The following is a 19,591-nucleotide window of genomic DNA, read 5'->3' on the forward strand; positions in this document are numbered from 1 at the left end:
TAGGTAGAGAGCGACTAACCCCAGTTCGGTATAGCGCTCTTATCACACACTAGTCCCCATCCGGACTAGTGTGTTCTGCATTCCAATTTAGGCTTTTGAGCCGCATCCTGACTAAGCCTCTGAGTCAGCCCGGTCTAACCGCAAGCAGTAATCCCCGATCTTCGATGATCTGCCACTTTTTTTGGAACTCTTTCAACGCTCTCAAACTCACTTCATCAACTCCATCGGTTCATTACAAAAGAAATCTCCGGGCAACATGGCAATCCCCGGTCAGCGGTTTGTCGTCGACCTCGATGACGAGCAAGGTATCAATGTTGACAACACACCTGCCGCCTTCGACCCGTCCTCCATCTCGCCTTTCGGTCTGATCGGCGAGATTCGTGAGCGTTCTCCGTCAGCGGCAGTCCCCCCCGCACCCAAACCTCCCACCGGATCGACAGGCTTCCCTCAACACCGGCGTCGAGTCAATCAGTCGGCTTTCAAGCAGCGACGAGCGAACAAGCAGCTGGAATCAGCGACCTCCACACCGCGGGCAGTTTCCGATGAGAAAAAGTCCATCGATGAAGAGAATCGCCGGCAACTGGCGTCCATGTCCCCCGGTCAAATCGAGCTGGAAAAGGAAGAGCTAATGGCTTCAATGGATTCGTCACTACTCCAGCGGTTCCTCCGTCGAGCTCAGATTGACGACGACAATGCCATGCCTGCATCATCTACCCCGTCTTCCACCCAAGACCCGGCTGCGAAACCACGGAAATCCGTCTCGTTTGATATTGCAGAGAACCCAGGGGAAGCGACAACACAGACTGCTCAGCAGCACTCTCCCCAGCACAGAAGAAAGTTCAATCCCTCCGTAACATCGTCCGTCCTCACGCCCGAGGATCGTGCTCCCGCTCAACCACCCAGCGACCTTCTCCCCGCGTCGGAATTCCCCAACCATGATGCCTTTCACTTCCCCACGCCGCCTCAGCAGCGCACCGCCCCCAACCTCGATCCCTCGTCTCCCTCGTTCCTGTCCGACCTGCAAGCTCATTACTTTCCGGAAATCTCCCACAACCCTTCGGCAATCTCATGGCTCCAACCGCCTTCCGCCGACGCAGAGGACCCCGACTCCACCTCCGCCTACCACCCTGCCAGCAACGCCGCGGCCATCCACCCCTCCGCGCTACGATTCTCCCTCATCGGGACGATCCTCTCCCCTTCCACCTCGCTCTCTCTCCCCACCACTCTCGGCCTGCACCATCACGGGAACGATCCCCACGCCGCCGGCTACACCATCCCCGAGCTCGCCATTCTCAGCCGCTCGTCCTTCCCCGCCCAGCGCTGCATCGCCTGGCAGGTCCTCGGCCGCATTCTCTACCGACTGGGCAAGGGCCAGTTCGGAGAACCCGGCAGCCCGCTCGTCGAAGGCCTGTGGTCCGTCATCGAGCACGAGGGCGTCGTCGCGGGGATGCTGACCGAAGCCGAAGGCGCTTCGGCCGGGCCGACTCGCTCCTCCTTCTCCTCCTCCTCCTCCTCCTCCTCCGCGGTAGCGAACCGCACCGATCCTTCGTCTTCTGCCGGCGGCGCTGCAGGACCAGCAACAAGTGGCAGCGGGATAGGTCGGCACGCAAGTGCCTCTGCCTGGGCCGTCGAGGGCGTCTGGCTGTGGCAGACGGGAGGAAGTGGCGACCGGGGCATTCTCAAGGAGAATCAGATCCGATCGCAGTGATCTCCGGCTTTTGCTGATTTCTTGGATGTACCGCGGTTGGACCGAGAGAGGGCATAATGCGTCTTGTAATAGATAGATATGACATGATGGAATCACGATGGCATGATAACGCACAACCAAAATACTTCACATTACATTGATCGACAAACATCAAATCACCTTCACAAGGCAAACTCATTGATTTTTTCTGGCTGCAATCATCTCATATCGTCTGTCTACCTTGTAGAAATCCGAAAAAAAAAATCGATTGCGGGTAACCATCCCACCCACACCCATTTCATCATCAATCATAAAAGATCCCAAGCCCTTGTCAACCGACTTGATTCATAATCATACTGATGGACACATATACATATGACACGGCCCCCCCCCTCACTCACCTCCCCCCATCTGCACCCCCCAGATCTTCCACCGGGTTTCCTCCAAAAAGTCGCGCCGCAGCCACAGACCCTTGGACAATCGACCGTCCTCGTCTCCACGTCCCTCGGCGTCGTCGCCCACCGTGGCGGCATCATCTACGACCCGCCCCGATGCGTGGTCAAGCCAGCTGTACAGCAGCCGGAGCTGCCAGAGGCCATCCTGGACCTCGTCCGGGTCTGCGCCGCGCCCGCGAGCCGCCCGGATCACGTTGCGCACGCTGTTCTCGATCACCAGCTTGCTGTCCACGGCCGACAGGCGCAGCCAGGGCGCCGCCGAGCCGCGGCTGCTGGGGCCGGCGCCCCGCGGGCGTGACGGGAACGAGGACGGCAGGACCAGCGCCCGCTCCTGGATATCGAGCCCGCGCAGGGACTGCAGGCTGAAGATCCAGTCCCATGGATTCTGGGATGGAGATGCACGGGTGATCGCCCTGGAGGACTCGGAGGAGAGCAGTGCCACGAGCTTGGGCGGTGCGGCGGACAGGAGTCTTCGGCCCTGGGCTGCGGTGGCCGATAACGATGATGACGGAGACGGGAGCACGTCCTGTGCCTCGCTGAGACTGGACAGAGTCGACACAAATACACTGGATCCACCGGGGTTGTACGTCGTCTTGCGGCGCAGGTAGACGGACTGGTCTCCGTGCCGGAACTTGTGGTACAGTGGCGTGTTGTGCGTAAAGTCTAGGACGAGGGGCCAGTAGTCGGGGCTGCGGATCTCGACTCGCGCGATGCTGTCGAGATCGGGAAGCAGGCAGGGCGCGGTGACCGTTTGCCGCCCGCCGTCCCTGCCTGTCACTGTGATCGGGAGCGGGATCGGCCGGCGAGAGTCGATGTCCCGTGGCACGAGACAGCGTGGCTCCGCAGCCAGAACCCACAGATGCCGGAACGCTTGGAGATGGCATTTGTTGTCCAGCACTGTGGTCGGGAAGATAGGGTACAGTGAGACGATGAGCGAGGCGATCGCCAGGTCGGATGTTCCCACGGTATAGCTGCCGCCACCCAGGAAGAGCAGCCCGATGGCCATGTGCGCAGCGAGGTGGCTTCCATACGGCGTGTCACTATCCACACGGCCGTGCAGAGAACGCAACCGTCGGAATAACGCCAGATCACCGGTGCCGGCCATGACCGTGGCTGCGGAGAGCGCAACAATGTCCTGACAATTTCGGACGGAATTGCGGGTAAGTCGTCCGTCATAGTTCATGGCCGGAAGTCTGCAGATGCGGATGAATTGATCCAGATACGATACAAGGAGATCCCGTACAGCTGGCTGCGCAGAGCCTGCGAAGCGCAGACCGAGGGCAAAGCAGAGCCCGGCGATGATGTTGAAGAAAGGCATATCGTCACTCTTGAGTCGGCCAACGCCCGTCAACCGATAACGACGCCGATAGATCTTCGGGAGACTTTCAATGATCCAATCAAAGCTGGGACGTATACTGTCCCACATGATGACATGTCGGGCTAAAGTTCGTAGAAGGAACAGATCTGGACGCACATAGTCAAAACGCACCGTGGTATCTGGAATGTCAATCTTCTGCGCCAGGCTCTCGTCGTTGGTCTTCATGAAGATGATCATCAACGCGATGGTGGCCCCAGCGGTGGCCCGGTCCAGAACATGAGCCAGATGAACAGATTTGGTCCCAACCGCGATGGCCAGGAGTCTCTCCACGATGTGCATGTCCCGCATGCCTCGCAGGTCTTTCCCTTTGGCAAGATTGATGAATCCCAGAGCGAACCCGGCAGCCAAGCGGTAGCCTTCGTCTCGGAGGTCTTCGTGTGCCGGCGAACTCTCTTCCTGTTCGGCCTTTTCGATTTCGGACAACATCACCTCACTCATCCGCCGATGTTGAGAGTTACAATACAAAAGGCCGATGCCCATAATACCGGCGGTCTGCGTGAGTGGTGAGAGATTAAGCTCTGCGGCCCCAAGAGGCAGCATCCTGGTGACATGAACCGACAGCAGCCGGGTGATAAGCGTGTCCATGGTACCCAGATACGATGCCGAGAGCCCGAGTAGAAGACCAATAGAGGTCATTGTGTGCTTCGGAGTCAGATACTTGAAGGCCACCCACTTTGCCAGCGACTTAAGATGTCCGTTGAGACCCAACGCCAGCAAGAATCCGGCATGCCGATTGGTAAGCTCTTGTGGTTTGTTGAAGAGAATCCACGACGTGTCGATGCCTTTGGACTTCTTGGAGATCGCGAGGCCAGTCGACACGCCGTTGTGGAAAAAGGCCCAGCACACCTTCTCCTCGCTGAATGAGGCCCTTTCCGCGCTGATTGTAACGTTCGATGGCTTCATCACGCATTGGAGTGAGAACGAAGGAATTGGAAGCTTCTCTGTCAACAGAGGCAAACGCCCACTGAAAGCGAGCATGGCCCGCCCAGTAGGGACCGATAATGTCCGAAGCGTGACAAGTTGCACAACTTCCTTTTGCGCCTCCAAGAGGTCCGAATCAGTCCACTCGGGTTCCGGAATGCATTCCGCCACTGGGGCTTTGGACTGATTTAGCAACCTGGCGGCTTCTATGAAGCGCTTGTCTTCTCTGAAGATCAACCGCGTCACTGAGAATCTGTCAGCTTCCGCAGACGCCTCGAAGGAATTGATGGAGTCAACATCCAGTGCTGAGCCACCAATGTGATGGAAGTCGCGCACTGCATCATGTGATAAGGCTGGTTGGGGTGGTACTGAGGCGGGAGAGGAGTTGTCGGTATCCATTGACATGCTGAGGTCCTCTCGGTCGATGAGTTCGAGAAGATTCACACTCCAAGACGCTGAGGCACAGTTTTGTGTTCGCATGATTGCTTCGTACAACGGCCCACTGACGCCTTCTGGGAATGATTCGATCACACTCTTGGTGAAGTTCCAACGATTGAGGAGCTTGACCCGTTCGAGCGATGTCGAGATGTCGTGAATCTCCGAAAGAAACCCATTCAGAGCCAGAGTCCGTGGAGTGAGTATGAAACACTCTTGCCATAACTTGCTATGGCGAGAAGTGCTTTCCAAAGTGTTGGTCAAGTCCAAGAGTGTGAAAAACGAAGGCGACGGTTGGCGCCATGCATTCTCCAGGTGGGCGAAAATTGAGGGGGGGGCGAAAGGCTCAGGAGGTATGTCCATCATTGAAATCCTCGAAGCTTCAAATTCCCACTGGTCCATGCAAGCCATTTCTGAACCATAGTACGAGTCATCCGCCCATGTCCAGGACGTCCACCCTAGCCAAGCGCCGATCTGGGCAAGGACGGGTGCGAGAAGTCCCAAGGGCTTCTGTGCGTGTTCAGCCTCACAAACCGAGAGCTTCTGTTCTTCACGGAATAGATGTAACCCAGCTACAATCGTACACAAAGCAGTACGTCGTAGAGTGCCATTGCAGGCGAGAGCGGTTGGGAGATGGCCATCAGATCCTAACGCCAAGTTGCCCTCCGGAGTACGTAGAAATTCTCGAGCCAAAGCAATGCACCGCGTCAGATATGTGTTTTTGCGGAAGGTCGACCGACCCGAGCCTAGCTGGTCTGGCCTGTGGGCATCCTTTGCCCGTTTCCCCTCGCTATCCTCCTGTGCATCCTGCTCAAGAATCCATCCCCAGGAACTGGTGGCCATCCAGGGCGCTACAACGCCGGAGGAGTTTGATTCTTTGTCTAACATGGCTTCCCAGCTCTCGAGGTCAACATGGCTACCGCTGCTCGACCTCAGCAGGGCTTTCTTCCTGCGTGCTCGCTTGTTAAGTGTTTGCTCACACTCAATGAATGGCACTGCCATTGCGAACAAGGTGATCGTCAGTGCAGTCCATTCGATGTCAGTTTCGTCGGAATCTCTAGCACTGAGCCATTTCACAGTTTCCCACCAACCGGCCAGTATGCCATCCCCAGCCTTCTCAAAGTCACGCAAGACGAATTTGCAGATTCGCAAAACGTCCTTGACAAGTCCATTGGTGGGTTCCATCTGAACCTGCAGTTTGTGCCTTTGATTCATGGTGTCAATTACATCAAACTTGCCACGGATAGACGGATGGTCTAGTCCGGTGATAACTATCGGGCCATCTGTCATCAGCCGATTCATGCCACTCTCGCGGGGACGAAGCATGGATGTGGTGGAGGAAAATCCATATCGTTCATAGAGCATCAGTTTCTCGGGAATGTCAATTCTGGTAGGGTTGGTCCATGGGCTTTGTAGGTGTAGTTCATTCCTGCCACTATCCGTTGTTCCCAAAGTCAGCACGCGTGAGATTTGTCCATCGGCAACTCGACAAGCGTCGTGAACATTCGGAAAGTGGTGAATGCCTGTTGCCTGTACAAGCAAGGAGCGCTCCTCGGAAGATGCTCTCTTCTTCGGTTTTTTCGATACTACGGCATCCTTCTTTGGAAATGTTACTTTGTCAGCTCGCAGATGCACAACGGTCATGGACTTTGCATCTTGATCCACGAGATAAACAGCCAGGACAGCTGAGTTTCCATTGTGAGTAATCCCGCATTCCGAGGGACACAGAGTGATAATCTTGACCCTCCTCGAAGGTTTGGTTGCTTTGACGGGAGTCTGAAATGTACCAGAAAACCTCGATGAGAAGCTTTCGACCTTCGAGAGCAAAACTTCTTCAGGAAGGCCAGAGGTCGCCCCCTTGAGGTCCATGTTCTCAAATCCTTCGAATAAGCTGTCATTGTTGAGTTCTTCGAGAAGCCGATCAACGGGAGCATCGACGAAGCTGCTCGTGGTACTGTAGACCGAGCCGTTTCCAGGTGGCAGGGATCCCCGAGGATTGAATCCAAAACTTGCCCGAGTGCTAGCCGCACCGATAGATTGCCGTAGGCCTGTGTGAGGCGCGGGACCTGTTTGACTTCCTGTAGCGAGATCTGAAAATGTAATTCGATCCTGACTTGTTGCAAGATCAGTCCGCGCCAGCAAAGAGCTCACTCGTCTGGATGTCTTCGACGGTACACCAATGTCGCCAAAGTCCTGGCCCAATCTAGCGGCGAGGTCGTCATCATCTGGTTTGCTATCGACAGAGTACTGAGAGTGAGAGAAGCCAGAAGCGTTCCAGTTGTCTCCGCGCGGACCAAAGCTCTCCCTGGCCGCAGACGGACGCGCAGCAGGTGTAGTTGACCCCGTCGCCATGCTAAAATGCGAACTACGACGCTTGGACCGCGTGCCTCCCGTGTCTCGCCTCTGCTGCTTCTTAGAGGAAGGGCCAGCTTCATCCTCTCTATACCGCGCTGTCCAGATGGTATACAATCCGGTATTCATATTGACGGTTATCACAAGTATCAACGGGATCTTGCTTAGACTCCGACTAGATCCCAAAAGTTCATTCTTTGGGGAGACATACACAATCTCGTCAGCAGGATCAAGGACGTCCAAGCCAGAAAGTCTGCTAGTGCTGGTGATACTACTTTGTAGCCAGCGGGAAGTCTGTTTGGTTACAACTAGGCCCATCTCAGAATGGGGATCCATCAGAGAAAAGACCCTGGGGAGGTCCGCTTGTTTGTTTGTCCGCGATTTCAGACGAGTATTTTGCGCAGGGGATATGATCAAGGATGGTCGTTTCGCTTTACCCGAGGGCAGCTCCGCTGACTGAGATGCGCGTAAATCCACAATCGTAGGGAAAGAGGAAAGAAATGAATTTGGAGGCGCCATGGGGTAGGCATTGGTGTCGTCCTCGTGCATTTTGCGTTGGAAGAGAAGGCCCCGAGGAGTCGCGAATACCGATTCAACCTCAAATGGCAGGGGAATAACGTGGCTGTTGCCAGCAAGAAAGAAGATATGCGCCTGGGATTTGAGTACAACCACTAGGGCTCTTGAACTGTGAACACTGCCCCCAGCAGTTTGCAATTCTTCAACCGGTTGACCATTCGCACCGAGCGTCCTTCCTAAGTTTGGAAGTTTCACCTCATGTGCGGCCTGACTTTGCAATCCACGACTGTGCTCGGTGTCGCCGTGCTTCTGGCCAGCATTTCCATTGAGCCCTTGCGCGGTCTTTCTACCCGGTTTTGTAGCCTTGCTCACGGAGAAATTCGTGAAGAGAGCATGTTTGACTTCCTCCCTCTCAATATCCACCCGGAATACCCTCTTCACGACTCCCGCCTGAGACCAAACGACGCAGCTCGTTGTCCAGACCAGCTCATCATCCACCGGGCCGTTGGGGCCTTCGTCGATAGTCGTATGCCATGTGTATTGGTCGCTTGAAGGATCCGGAGGCAGGAGGCCCTCTGCGACAAGGAAAGGTACGGCCGAGGGTTCATGGCGGCCAAGGGAACGGACGCACGCCATTATGGCCGACTTGTAATTGTGTGTGTAAGATCTCCGGCAAGAAAAGCCAGCAGCGAGATCATTTTCATTGTCGGTCTATGCAGTAAAAAAAAAATTCGAGCTCTGTTGACCTCTGTTGATGGAGCCAGGCGAGAGTTGTATTTTGTAGATCTCTAGGGAAAGAAAGGTGGACGCGCTGGACGCGGCGGAATGACTTTATTTTCTTTCTCTCGCCGCAAAGTCCCAAACAACCCAACAACATCTCTCTTCCCTTCGTTGCTCTCTCCTTCCAGATCACCCAATTCTATTCCCTTTCTCTATAAACTGTATTATTGTCTCTTTTTGGTCCATGAGAATTGATTGACCAAGTATCTAAGCTTTATTGGCCAGTTTCAGACTGTGGTTGGACCAAGTGTGCCTTGTCAGCTAAACGCCACCACCTTTCACGACAGAATGTCCTCATTCCCCTCCAGGCCTTTGGTGCAGCCGAGGGATGACGGGCTGCAACTGAAGTATTGCATTTCTCCTCCCAATCTGTTATTCTCTTTGCTTACATTCTCTAGTTACCAACTGCCCCAGCGTGTCCATTCGGCGAAAGCATATCCAGTCCTTGCACCCAACGGCTCGTCTATCATAATCTATGGCTATGAAAATGGCGTGAAAGTGATCTGGAGGGGCGGTAGGCGCTTTTCAACGCAGAAATTGTCCACCCAGAAAGTCGACAAGACCTCAGTCAAGGTTAACGGGAGCAATGATGACGCGGTCATGATTATCGATTCCGACGAGGAGAGCACGGCAGAGACCCCAAAGGAAGACGCGCCTACATACGATTTCGAGGAAGATGAGGCGGAGATTGACGCGGCTCATCCCTATGAAGATGTTCTTCGCCAGATCGACATACCTCTCGGTAGCAGGGTTCTTGAACTGGCTGTGCCTCACATTCTACCCGAGGCTGCTCGCTCATCCCTCGATTCGTTTCCCCCTGTTTTGAAACAACAGATGGTCATTTCTGCTGTATGCGCTGATTATTCGACACGCGTTGTGACTCTCCCCTTGGCCCCTCCCCACCCTACTCAAAGAGACCTTGCCTCCTGGCAGGTACAAATTCTCTCTATTTCTGGCGGAGTGACGCATCAGGAAGTTCCGAGGGGGGTTAGTATCACTTTTACTTGCCAGGAAATCGAGGCTACTGAGGATGTCAATATGTCACCAAGCAAGTCGGTCTACCGCGATGGCGAAAGTTGGGACCTCCTGGTGGCGACTCATTCCGCAGAAGCATCCGGGTTGCTTTTGATCCATCGAATTCCTGTTGTGGAAGAAAACAACCGTGGCAACATCGAGTATTGTTTGTACGATGATATCGTATCTAGACGACTTTATTTGCCGGCGCCAGCGAATAACATCTCCTTCAATCCCTCTGGGTATCCCTCCCCTCGCCATTCGACCTTGCTAGTTTCATTCCACAACGGATGCGTCAAGATCTATTCCTGCTTTTCCAAAAAGCGGGCAAGAGCGTCGCGCAGGACCTCGGGTGCTCAGAATGACCTTGGAGATTCGGAGACGGAAGGCAAGTGGCTAATCACTCTTTACACTGGCTTTGAACAACCATCCTCTGGATTGGCGCGGCGGAAAACCATCATCGACGCGGAGTGGGTGCTAGGTGGGCGCGCTGTCATGGTCCTTATGGCTGACAGTGAGTGGGGCGTGTGGGACATCGAGGGAGCAGGGCCAGGGAGTCTGAAGGGGCCTCTTCAACGCCAGTCAAGCGTGCAGGGGGTGTCTGGCGGTTCACTGACTGCGTTTTCGGTCAGTGGCCGAATTCTGAATCCGTTGACAAGGGTCAGCAAGGCAGACAGCAATGGATCTGCTGTCGAGTCACGGCCTAAATTTGCACCCATGACTCCTTCGACCAAACGCCTTCGAGAGGATACTCTTCTGAAAGGCTCAGCGAGTGCATCTGCTCCGTCTCTATGCGGGGAGATCTCGGTCTACCAGACAAACACTGTGAGAGACCCGCTGCCGGACGAGTCAATCTTCCTCCGGCACGGCAGTCAAAGCGCAATGATCCCCAGTCTGCTATCCCTTTGGCGAAACGCCATCAAGGCCAGTGGCACGTTTGATGCGTCGAACCGCTGCAGGGTTTCCACCATTCAAGATGTGCATCTAATGGGCGAGAAGTTTACTAGCATCGGTCATCTTCCCGCGGCTACTCGCCGTTCCCGGGCCACGGAGAGCCAGAGCTTTGACATTCTGATCACCGCAGAGCACCGCATCATTATCCTTGCTCCGCGGTTGTCCGAACCAGAGGAAACGCCGGTGTCTCGACAATCTGTCAGTGAAGCAACAACCACGGTGGCTGATCAGCTCATGCTCCGCAGAGGAGAACTAGATGTGGACGGAATGGATCGTCTTTTGAGTGATATGGCCAGCGGCAACCGATCTCTCCGGATGGGAAGTCCTACCAAACGAACACGCATTTTCACCTGAAGTCGACCCATCGTCTGGAGTTATGCCTGAAAATCTACATGGAGTTCCGAACAGCGATACCCACTATTTTTTTTTTTTACCTTTTACAAGAGCAATTTGTACTGATGATCAATGTAGTACCACCACATCCAGCATCCTTAAGTTTCCTTCTACACCCCCCCCCTCTTTTCCCAACGTTCAAACTTTATACAAAAATTCGCGCTGCAAGGTGGAGCGCAAGGCGAGGATCATGCCTTGAAATCCCTTCCTCGTCGAAGGGATAAGCTCTGTATCGGATGCGAGACATCAAGCAGGAGACTCCTCTCTCCCCCCATCTGAACCCCAGTCCTGCTGGGCCCCCTGTTCCCGACCCTTGACGACTATTCTATCGAGGACTTTTACGTCGTCACTTGTTCCACCCGGATCTGTCTGACTCACCTACCCTTGTCTCTCCACCGACACTGATACTGATCTGTCCCTCCCTCGCCTCGCGGGGAAGATTGAAAGATGGCAATGGCTTCTCAGAAGACCTTGCCATCCAGGTCTTTGGACGCTCTCACATCATTTTCAGCGTCAGTGGAAGGCAAAGTAGGCAGACAGGACGGGTGGAAGAAGAATAGGGAGCAGGGTGGCATTTCAGATGGGACATTCATTCCAAATGTACTCCGTAGTTGCCACTAGGTTTCTGTAGGATCAAGCAAGCGTAGGGGGGGAAAAAAAAAAGACAAATCTCATTTTCCTTTCTTTTCTTCCTAAGTCACGTCAATTCAAGTGATCTTTTATACTCTCCTCTACCTGTACTGTCAGCGTCTTATTTACAGATTTCCTCCCAGCCAGCCAGCTGGGCCATGCCATGCCAGATAGCAACACTCCATAGAGCACGCAATATCACGCCTGCAATAACCGCTATTTACACCCCAAGCCATCTATCAATCCATGGCTTACATACCAAAAGAAAGCAGCGGAGCTATCTGATAAGTGAGGGCGGGAAAAAAAAAAAAAAAAGGTATTTGTGGTCTGGCTTTCAACTTTCAAAAATTTCGGGAATATTTATCTTTATCTCTCTCTCTCTCTCTCTCTCAGGCAAACAAAGATGGATACGATCACGATCACGATCTTGTCTTGTCTCATCCAACCAAAATACAGTCCCGCTCATCTTGTCTTGTCTCTCTATCCATTGTATCCCAGCGCCTCCAGCTCCTTGCGCACCGAGTCCTCCGTCTGGATCTTCTTCACCTGCGTATCTTCCAGCTTCTCGCCGCCGGCAAGGCGCATTTTCAGCTCCTCGATCGCCCGGATCTTCTTCAGGAGGCCGCGGATCTTCTTGTCCTGCGCGGTGGGGTTCGCGGCGTCGGCGGCGGCGGCGGCGGCAGCGGCAGCAGCAGCGGCAGCGGCCGGAGCGGGCGCGTTATTGGCGGCCTTGGCCGAATGCGAAGGACCATTCGCGGTTCCGTTGGCCTGATGGCCGTTCCGGCGGGAGTTGCCTTCGCCGTTCTGGTTCTTCGATCGGCTGCGCTCGTGGCTGCGACGGTCCGGGCTGTGTCCGGGCTGGCCGCCGTGGGCGGGGGGTGCCAGGCCATCGCCCTGCTGCTTCTTGGCTTCGCGCTTCTTCTTGTTCTTCGCGGCAGACTTGGACAGTTTCTCCTGGTCGCCTCCTGAGGGCAGGGCGACGCCGCCTCCGGGAGCGGCTCCGGGAGGCAGATACTCCTCGACGGGCTCGGCGCCGGGAACCTCGCGTCGCCGGGGCTTGCCGAATCCGTTCAGCGCGCTACCACCGGTAGCGCCATCGCCGCGAACGAACGCTGCGCCACCTTCGTCTTCGCGCTTGAAGGCAAGAGGGGTGAGTTGGCCACGAGCTCCGGGGGGTCTGTAAGCACCGACGGGCTTGACGGGAGCCTTCTTCGTGCTCAAGTAAGCGAGCGCGGAGGGATGAGGAGCCGGCAGGGTTTGGAACGGGTCGGTCAGAGGATGCTGGGTGGTCGACAGGGGACGCCAGATCACGTCGTAGAGCTCGTTCATGTCCTCGTTGAACATCAGACCGCCGCTGACGTGCCAAATGCGAATGCCGTTGTCCACTCTCAGACGCGGGCTGGTCGTCGCCGTCAGGATGTACTGTCCATCAGGAGACCATTCGCAGACACTGGCATTCGAGGCCTCAGCGGTGACCACCTTGTGGTAGTTCTTGTCTAGGTCGTAGATATCCATCTGGCCGGCCAAGTTACCGAAGCCCGCCACGATGACAAAGCGACCATGAGGGGAGAACAGGATGGTGTTGCGGGGTCCCAGAGGGAAACTGTGCTTGGCGACACCGCGGAAGTTGAAGATGGTGGTCTTCGCAGGCATGTAACCATACACAACGCCGAATTCCTTGGAGTTGGGGTTCCAGGAGACATCATGGATCGGACCCTCCTTGTCTACGTAGCCGTCAGTGAAATGTCAAAAAGAAGGAGGAAACTCGAGAATCTGGGACATACCGAGGTCCACGCGCGAATCAAAGCCGCCGTTCGCGCTGAGCAGATAGAGAGTAGTTTCTCCGTAGTAACTCTTGCCACTGCGATCGACCTCGGTCTGCGCAAGCACAAGCAGAGTGGTGCCATTGGCGTTCCACTTCAGCTGAACCTTGTCGCCCTTGAAGAAGCTCTTCTGGGAGACGGGGGCTCCGAACTGGGGCACGTTGAAGACCTTGACCGCCGCTGGTTGACCCTACAATGAAAAGGTGTGTTAGTCGCAGAATCAAAACTAGCTGAGCCTTTGCGAAAAGACACAGTCAACACTAACCTTGCGCTCAGGAATGAAGACCGCGATAGAGTTGTTCTTGCCGGGCGAGATGGCAAAGTCCGAGACACCCTCCACGCGCAGCTTGTTCCAGACCTTGGACAGGTTGTCGCTCTGGTAGAACTGGACCTCGTTGGTGACGGTGCGAGCGCAGAGGGCTTCGTCAGCGGTGTACTGCAAGTTCCAGCCGGTCTGCGACTTTTGAACGAAGCTGCCCACGATGGTGTGCTCATCTTCGTTGCTGTCGGGCGATGTCTCAATCACCTTCCAGACCTTTAGGTTCTTCACAGCGTCTCCGTTGGCATCCTTCGACGGTCGCTGCCAGGTGATCAGGTAGGTCCCGAGAGGCGAGAATCCCAGTTCGAAGACATTCTCGGCAGCGATGGTGGTAATGACGTGTCCGACAGAGGGATCGATGATGGTGACCCTGGTGGTAAAATAATCAGCGACTTGTTCCCATGTTGATTTCCCACTTGGTGTGATCTCTGGTGTCGCATACTTATCGGGAGAAGCCCACGCAAAATACCGACCGCAGGGAGAATAAGCGTCACAGCGAAGGTTCCCATCAGGCCTAACAAACCACACAAGTTCTAGTTAGCCACGTCCACAAACAGAAAAGTTACTTTAAAAATTAAAACATACTTCGCAAATCCTGGCAAGGGCTCATAGACCGGGGCCGCATCCAAGATGCCAATCCCTTTGACCGTTCGGACTGTGGCGAGTCAGCATTCAACAAATTCAGGTTCTTCCAGTGCCTCCAGAGAGAGACAAAGAGAGAGCAAGCAAACACTCACAAGCAAGCTGTGTAGGGGCTGCCATAATTGACGTATGAACCGTTCGTCCCGTTTATAGAAAATTGATCTCAGATCCCTCAAGAGTATTCCAATGCAACAGATAGCAGTTGCAAAGTCGCGCAGCAATCCAACTGGATCAGACCAGACAGGCACACAAAATGGAGAATCCAAGTGAGGTCGACAGGGTCACGAAAGCCGAGGCGACAAAGGGCACACACAGAGGCGTTTTGGTTCGAATACTTGATGCTTTGTTGCGTTGTGGCGAGCTGTTGTTTTTATCTGACGCAGCGGGAGAGAAGAGTCAAAAAAAAGACACTAGACACTCTCGCACAAAGAAAACAAGAGGCGGATGGCAGCTGAGCTTGACAGTTTAGGAGGTGGTGGTGGGGGGAAATTGCCAGGACTTCAGTGCTTGACAAGTCAATGCCAGCAATGAACGAGACGAAGGAAGACTGTGGGGAGGAGGAGGAGGAGAGAGGTGGGGATGAATGGGGAGGAGAGAGAAAGAAGAAGAAGAAGAAGAAGAGGTGGGAGGGGGTGGAATTGAAGGTGCTGTAGAGAGGAAGAGGAAGAGGAAGAAGAAGAAGTAGAAGTAAGAGAAAGATAGAGAGAGCAGAAAATTTAGGCGGTTTCAGCTGCAAAAAGTCAGTCCGTCCGAGGCGGCAAAAGACGCTGGGATGCTTGGCTACACACTGGCTCTCTATGCTAAATGCTAATCATTCTTAATTTCTTTTGCTCTATCTGATAATCTGGGTCTTATTCGACCGTTGAGATTCTGCTTTTTCAATGTGCCTTGGGAATTGGGATCCTTCATCATTCGATCAGCCTCTCTGTCTTTTGCCATCAGGATGCGCTATTCTCGGTCCCGCCATCCAGAGAATCTCCCCCAATCCCCATTATTATTATAGCCTTATAGGCCTGTACAGTATCATTGTATAGCTCATGAACTGGGGAAATGACAGGACATTGAATGGATTGTGTCAGAATTGCTGGTTGACTATCCTACACTAAACGATCGTGCGCATACTCAAAAGGTATCCTATCCTCCTTGAAGAAATCCCCATTCCCCATGTCTCCCATATAAGTACACAAATTAATTACCATCAATTGACAAAACGCCACATTTTCCCCGACGAACCCTTCCTTTTTTTTTTTTCTTTTGTTGGTTGCTGTCTCAAGTAGCACTCGGCCCATTACTTGGATCAATGGGATAGCTCTGGTCGAACGGCGTGGCCAGTCGCGGGGTGCGCACCGTGGTATCAATCACATCACTGTCATAGGTCATGCCGTCCAGCATGCGATCATGCTGCAACTGCTCCGGGGTGCTCGATCCCGCAGGGGACACGGAGGCTGCCATAGGCGCCGTATCCTCGAGACCCTGCTGGTACGAGGCGATGGGGTTCGACGCGCGGTTCACGCCGGGGCTGCCCAGCGAAGCCGGCCGACCGGCCGAGGACAAGGACAAGCGGTTAAAGCTGGGGTGCGAGATGGGCCCGCTGATGGTACTGGCGCCCTCGCCGAACGCGACCAGGCTGGCATCGCCTTCACTGATATTACCCACGCTGGAGGTGCCGTCGTCGGCGTCGGTGTCCTCGCTCATCTTGTCGGCGTCCAGCGCATCGCTGCCGCTGGCCCAGGTGGTGCGCGCGTCCACGCTGCCCGTAGCGCTGGCGCTGCCCACCGTGCTGCGCTCTTTGATCCCGGGGCTGTTGTCGAAGTAGCCGAGGCCGTGCGACGCGGCGAAGGCGAGACTCGGCTGCGGGACCCCGCCGGCGCGCGCAGTTGCGACGCGCTCCAGCCCGGCGAGACGGGAGATGCGATCGGCTCGCTCGGCTTCAAGGGTGGACGTGGAGGTTGCCGAGGCAGACGAGGAATGGTGGACATGGCGCCCGTGTGGGAACGGTTGGCCCTGATGGCCGTCTTTGATTGCGGTGGTCGACAGGGCGGAAAGAGATGTGGTGCCTGAGTTTGGAGTGCCTCTGGGAATTGCCAACATCGGTGTCAACTATTACGCGATAAATGCAAGAGTATAGAGAGAAAGTGTGTGTGAAAAAGGTGCTCTTACGGTCCCATGTCGGAAGGGGTAACCGGATCCGATGGCGGGGGAGGGATGTCTATGAGGGTCGGCGTAGTCATGATGATCAGTCTGCCAGTAGGCACCGAGTGTCGTACAGGTAGGTAGATGTATATATGTAGCTGAAGCTGAAACGCCAAGTTGAAGCTGTTGATGCTGTTGAAGCTCTAGCAGAAGATCACAGAAGTAGGTAGATAAGGTAGCGAACGATAGATTAGGTAGATAGATAAGAGGGGGGCGGAGAATGAGATACTTAAGAATAATAATAATAATAATGGGCAGGGATAATAGCAATGAACACAAGAAGAAGAAGAAGAAGATCACCGGTTGTGTTGTCAGTAATTCGCAGCAGACCGATAGAACAGAGAATCCTTTTCTTATAAGAAACAAAAAATTAATTTCCTTTCCCCCCCCAGACTAGGAGGATAATGGAATGGTATGTAACTTTACTTTCTCAGACATGGAACCTAAGGCACCCCCAAGTGAGGCGTTCATCTCTTCTATAATCGGATGAAGTGAGGCGAGAGCCCCCGTTGGAGAATCTGGTGATGTCTTTCTTTCTTTCTTTTCAATCTCACTCTGTTTTCCCTCCGGTATTTGTCTGCGGCCAAAGAGTATTGATTTACATTCATCACTCCACCATCTATCTTCATTGCATCGTATTCCTTTGCTTCTCTTGTAGTCCTTGTGCTTTGGTATATACCAGTACCTCTGAAATACTATGGGAACGGAGGGGGATGACGTCATTATTTTCAAGAGCCCCCCCATCAACCAATCAGAATGAGGTTGCACCCCGATCTTACATACTCAGGAAGCTACTAGCGCTGACACCTGGAATCGAAGGCATTCATTTCAATTGGCAAACGAGTTCGACAGAGGTACAAAGACAAGGGGCAGACTTGCACTACTCTGGACTGGCTTTGCGATGTAGTCATAACTCATTACTGTACTACTACCGTTGACAATATGTACTAAGTTCCTGGATCGTGGCCTGCAGAAGCATAAACACATTGATCGCGGATCATTCAAGCAAACCCTTCATCACAACACATCAACGGAGCCCTGATCTAGCGTAAAACAACCGTTAGTCCTCTACTGACTGACTTTCCGGCCCTCGTAGTGCCCACGAAGGTCATCCACCTCTTTCTGGAGACGGGAGAGGTCCGCCAAGATGTCATTGGCATTGGATGGATGAGGAACGAAATCCTCCTGCGGCGCCCGCTTCTCCTTTTCCGGAGAAAAAGTCGGACCGCCGGTGTTACTATGACTGCTGGAAACTCGCGTCCTCCTGGGAGGTGGAAGCGGCGGCACTGGATTGACCTGCGAGGCTCGTCTGGATGAAGGGAGCTCACTAGGGCCGGACCCGTGTCCAGCCTCGTCCGGCCGCGGTGGACCCAATCTAGATTCCTGAAGACGTGGTGACGCAGTGGGCCAAGGGCCGGGGCTCGGAGGAGAAGAGAAATTCGTTTCTGAAGCCTCCACCGGCATTGACAGTCGCACCAGATTAGTCCGGGACATGGTGCTCTTGGATCGTCTCATTTGGCTATGCCGCCTACTCAGCGGCGGTGTCGGAGGCCGCTTGTGCTGAGATTGGCTACGCCTGAGGGACTCTGTCGATTGTGTGGATTGGGTATCATCGAGGTTAGTGAAATAGTCAACCCCCTGCTGCGATGGCCGGCTGGAGGGTGAATCGGGTGTGAGTGAGAGCGATGTCTCAGAAGAGGTGCCGTGGTAAGAAAAGCGATTGGTCAGTCTGAGTCTCGGTTGAGACTGAGACGGCGACGCCTGAGGACTGGGATTGATCAACTTTCCATGATGGCTTTTAGGTGGAGGTGGGGGTTTCCTTTCTCGGTTGCCTGAGCGAGCAGCGAGAGCTCTTGAGTCTACCTCAGCTTCTGATGAAGATGGGGTGCCCACCATGGGGCGACTGGTTACTCCAGCCGATGTGTGGTATTGCGATGTGAGCGTAGCGCCACTGTTTGCAGAGTTCATTCCACGAGGAGATGAGGTGGCAGGTACACCGAGCCGATCAACGGCCAGGCTTCCTGGTTCTGTCTGATTTCCCAATTCCAGTGAATAACGGCTGGTTTCCCTCTTCGCATCATGTTTGGTCGGTAGTGCTACCGGCGCGGATGAGACTGAGCTTGATGAACCTGGAAGAGCTGGCGCTGAGTGGGGAGCGGCGTTGGCGTACATCGAGGAACGACGATCATCCGCGGGGGCAGAGCGAGGGAGACGGGACGAATTCCAAATTCCATCCCTTACCGCCGCCCCGTCCTCCACGTCACGGTCGGTCACGTCAAAGTTCTTTTGGAAAGGATCCGATAGCGATTGATCATCCGAGGATTGCGAGTCGTCAACGTCGGACGTGTAAGATTCAGGAGGGGTTCCGGTATAGCCATAGGGCGTCGAGGAAGAATTCGTCACAGACGCCGTCGTTGATGAAGGAGCAGGAAAATATGAGTGCGTGGAAACAGACGATGGGGATGAATTGTGATACGCTACAGATGCACGATTATCAGCATCAACCTCAAAACGCGGGGAACAGCGAGAGACAAGCCAAACCTCTCGAGGGCCGGGTAGCATCTAGCCCAAACTTCGGAAGCGGCGGATCGTTCTCGCTCTCTAACCTTTTAGGGCGGAAAGGATTGAATCCAGACATCGCAAAGAAGATAACTTTCGCCGATCATGAGAGCAATGAAAATAGATGAGATGGGGAGGGGAGTTACCAGAAGGAAGAAGGGGAAGATGTCAACAGCAGTGGCGTTTAAGCTACCTATGGAGAGAACCGGCCATCCGCGCGGCTTCCGGTCTAGGCAGAGACGGCCCAAAACGGCCAGTAGGCTCCGTCGTCCCAAGTAGTCATCAAGAGTGTCCAGAGGCTCCAAAGGCTGCCTAGAATGAACGTAATATTCTAGTGTGATGAATTGTCAAATTGATGCTGAGCTTGTGTACTCTGTCTGTAGTCGCGTCCCCTCCCAATCATGCATAGAAAGAACCAGAGACCGGAAATGCAAATCAGAAAAGGCTATGGTACATGGAAATTAGAGAAGAAAATAAAAAAACCCCCCCCCCCCCCGAGTATCCAAAGGGGGCAGAAGAACAATGCGACGAATGCTTTGC

General features: G+C 54.2%; 6 protein-coding genes across 6 annotated transcripts, besides 6 other annotated features; 2 read left to right on the forward strand and 4 right to left on the reverse strand.

Moving 5' to 3' along the window:
* Positions 1–256: 256 nt before the first annotated feature.
* On the forward strand, positions 257–1,708 carry ACLA_033890 (RPAP1 family protein; the record flags this gene model as incomplete). Its single annotated transcript, XM_001270611.1, has 1 exon — positions 257–1,708. One exon carries the CDS (start codon positions 257–259, stop codon positions 1,706–1,708), a length of 1,452 nt encoding a protein of 483 aa, XP_001270612.1.
* Positions 1,489–1,521: a microsatellite.
* Positions 1,489–1,522: a microsatellite.
* Positions 1,709–2,080: 372 nt separating the features above from the next.
* On the reverse strand, positions 2,081–8,380 carry ACLA_033900 (anaphase promoting complex subunit 1; the record flags this gene model as incomplete). Its single annotated transcript, XM_001270612.1, has 1 exon — positions 2,081–8,380. The coding sequence occupies one exon, from the start codon at positions 8,378–8,380 to the stop codon at positions 2,081–2,083; it is 6,300 nt and encodes a 2,099-aa protein (XP_001270613.1).
* A 432-nt stretch (positions 8,381–8,812) lies between these two features.
* Positions 8,813–10,846, forward strand: ACLA_033910 (uncharacterized protein; the record flags this gene model as incomplete). Its single annotated transcript, XM_001270613.1, has 1 exon — positions 8,813–10,846. One exon carries the CDS (start codon positions 8,813–8,815, stop codon positions 10,844–10,846), a length of 2,034 nt encoding a protein of 677 aa, XP_001270614.1.
* Positions 10,847–11,884: 1,038 nt separating this feature from the next.
* Positions 11,885–11,906: a microsatellite.
* An 89-nt stretch (positions 11,907–11,995) lies between these two features.
* Positions 11,996–14,419, reverse strand: ACLA_033920 (translation initiation factor 2A; the record flags this gene model as incomplete). The annotated part of the gene is made up of 6 exons (XM_001270614.1): positions 11,996–13,239; positions 13,300–13,528; positions 13,604–14,027; positions 14,100–14,171; positions 14,243–14,312; positions 14,395–14,419. 6 exons carry the CDS (start codon positions 14,417–14,419, stop codon positions 11,996–11,998), a joined length of 2,064 nt encoding a protein of 687 aa, XP_001270615.1.
* Positions 12,159–12,244: a microsatellite.
* A 474-nt stretch (positions 14,420–14,893) lies between the features above and the next one.
* Positions 14,894–14,920: a microsatellite.
* A 32-nt stretch (positions 14,921–14,952) lies between these two features.
* Positions 14,953–14,998: a microsatellite.
* Positions 14,999–15,568: 570 nt separating this feature from the next.
* Positions 15,569–16,530, reverse strand: ACLA_033930 (uncharacterized protein; the record flags this gene model as incomplete). Its single annotated transcript, XM_001270615.1, has 2 exons — positions 15,569–16,373; positions 16,460–16,530. 2 exons carry the CDS (start codon positions 16,528–16,530, stop codon positions 15,569–15,571), a joined length of 876 nt encoding a protein of 291 aa, XP_001270616.1.
* A 1,030-nt stretch (positions 16,531–17,560) lies between these two features.
* On the reverse strand, positions 17,561–19,130 carry ACLA_033940 (uncharacterized protein; the record flags this gene model as incomplete). The annotated part of the gene is made up of 2 exons (XM_001270616.1): positions 17,561–18,969; positions 19,034–19,130. The coding sequence occupies 2 exons, from the start codon at positions 19,128–19,130 to the stop codon at positions 17,561–17,563; spliced, it is 1,506 nt and encodes a 501-aa protein (XP_001270617.1).
* Between the last annotated feature and the right edge of the window lie 461 nt (positions 19,131–19,591).

The sequence above is a fragment of the Aspergillus clavatus genome, genomic scaffold, assembly GCF_000002715.2.
Source record: "Aspergillus clavatus NRRL 1 1099423829802 genomic scaffold, whole genome shotgun sequence".
In the NCBI taxonomy this organism is placed as follows: Eukaryota; Fungi; Ascomycota; class Eurotiomycetes; order Eurotiales; family Aspergillaceae; genus Aspergillus; species Aspergillus clavatus.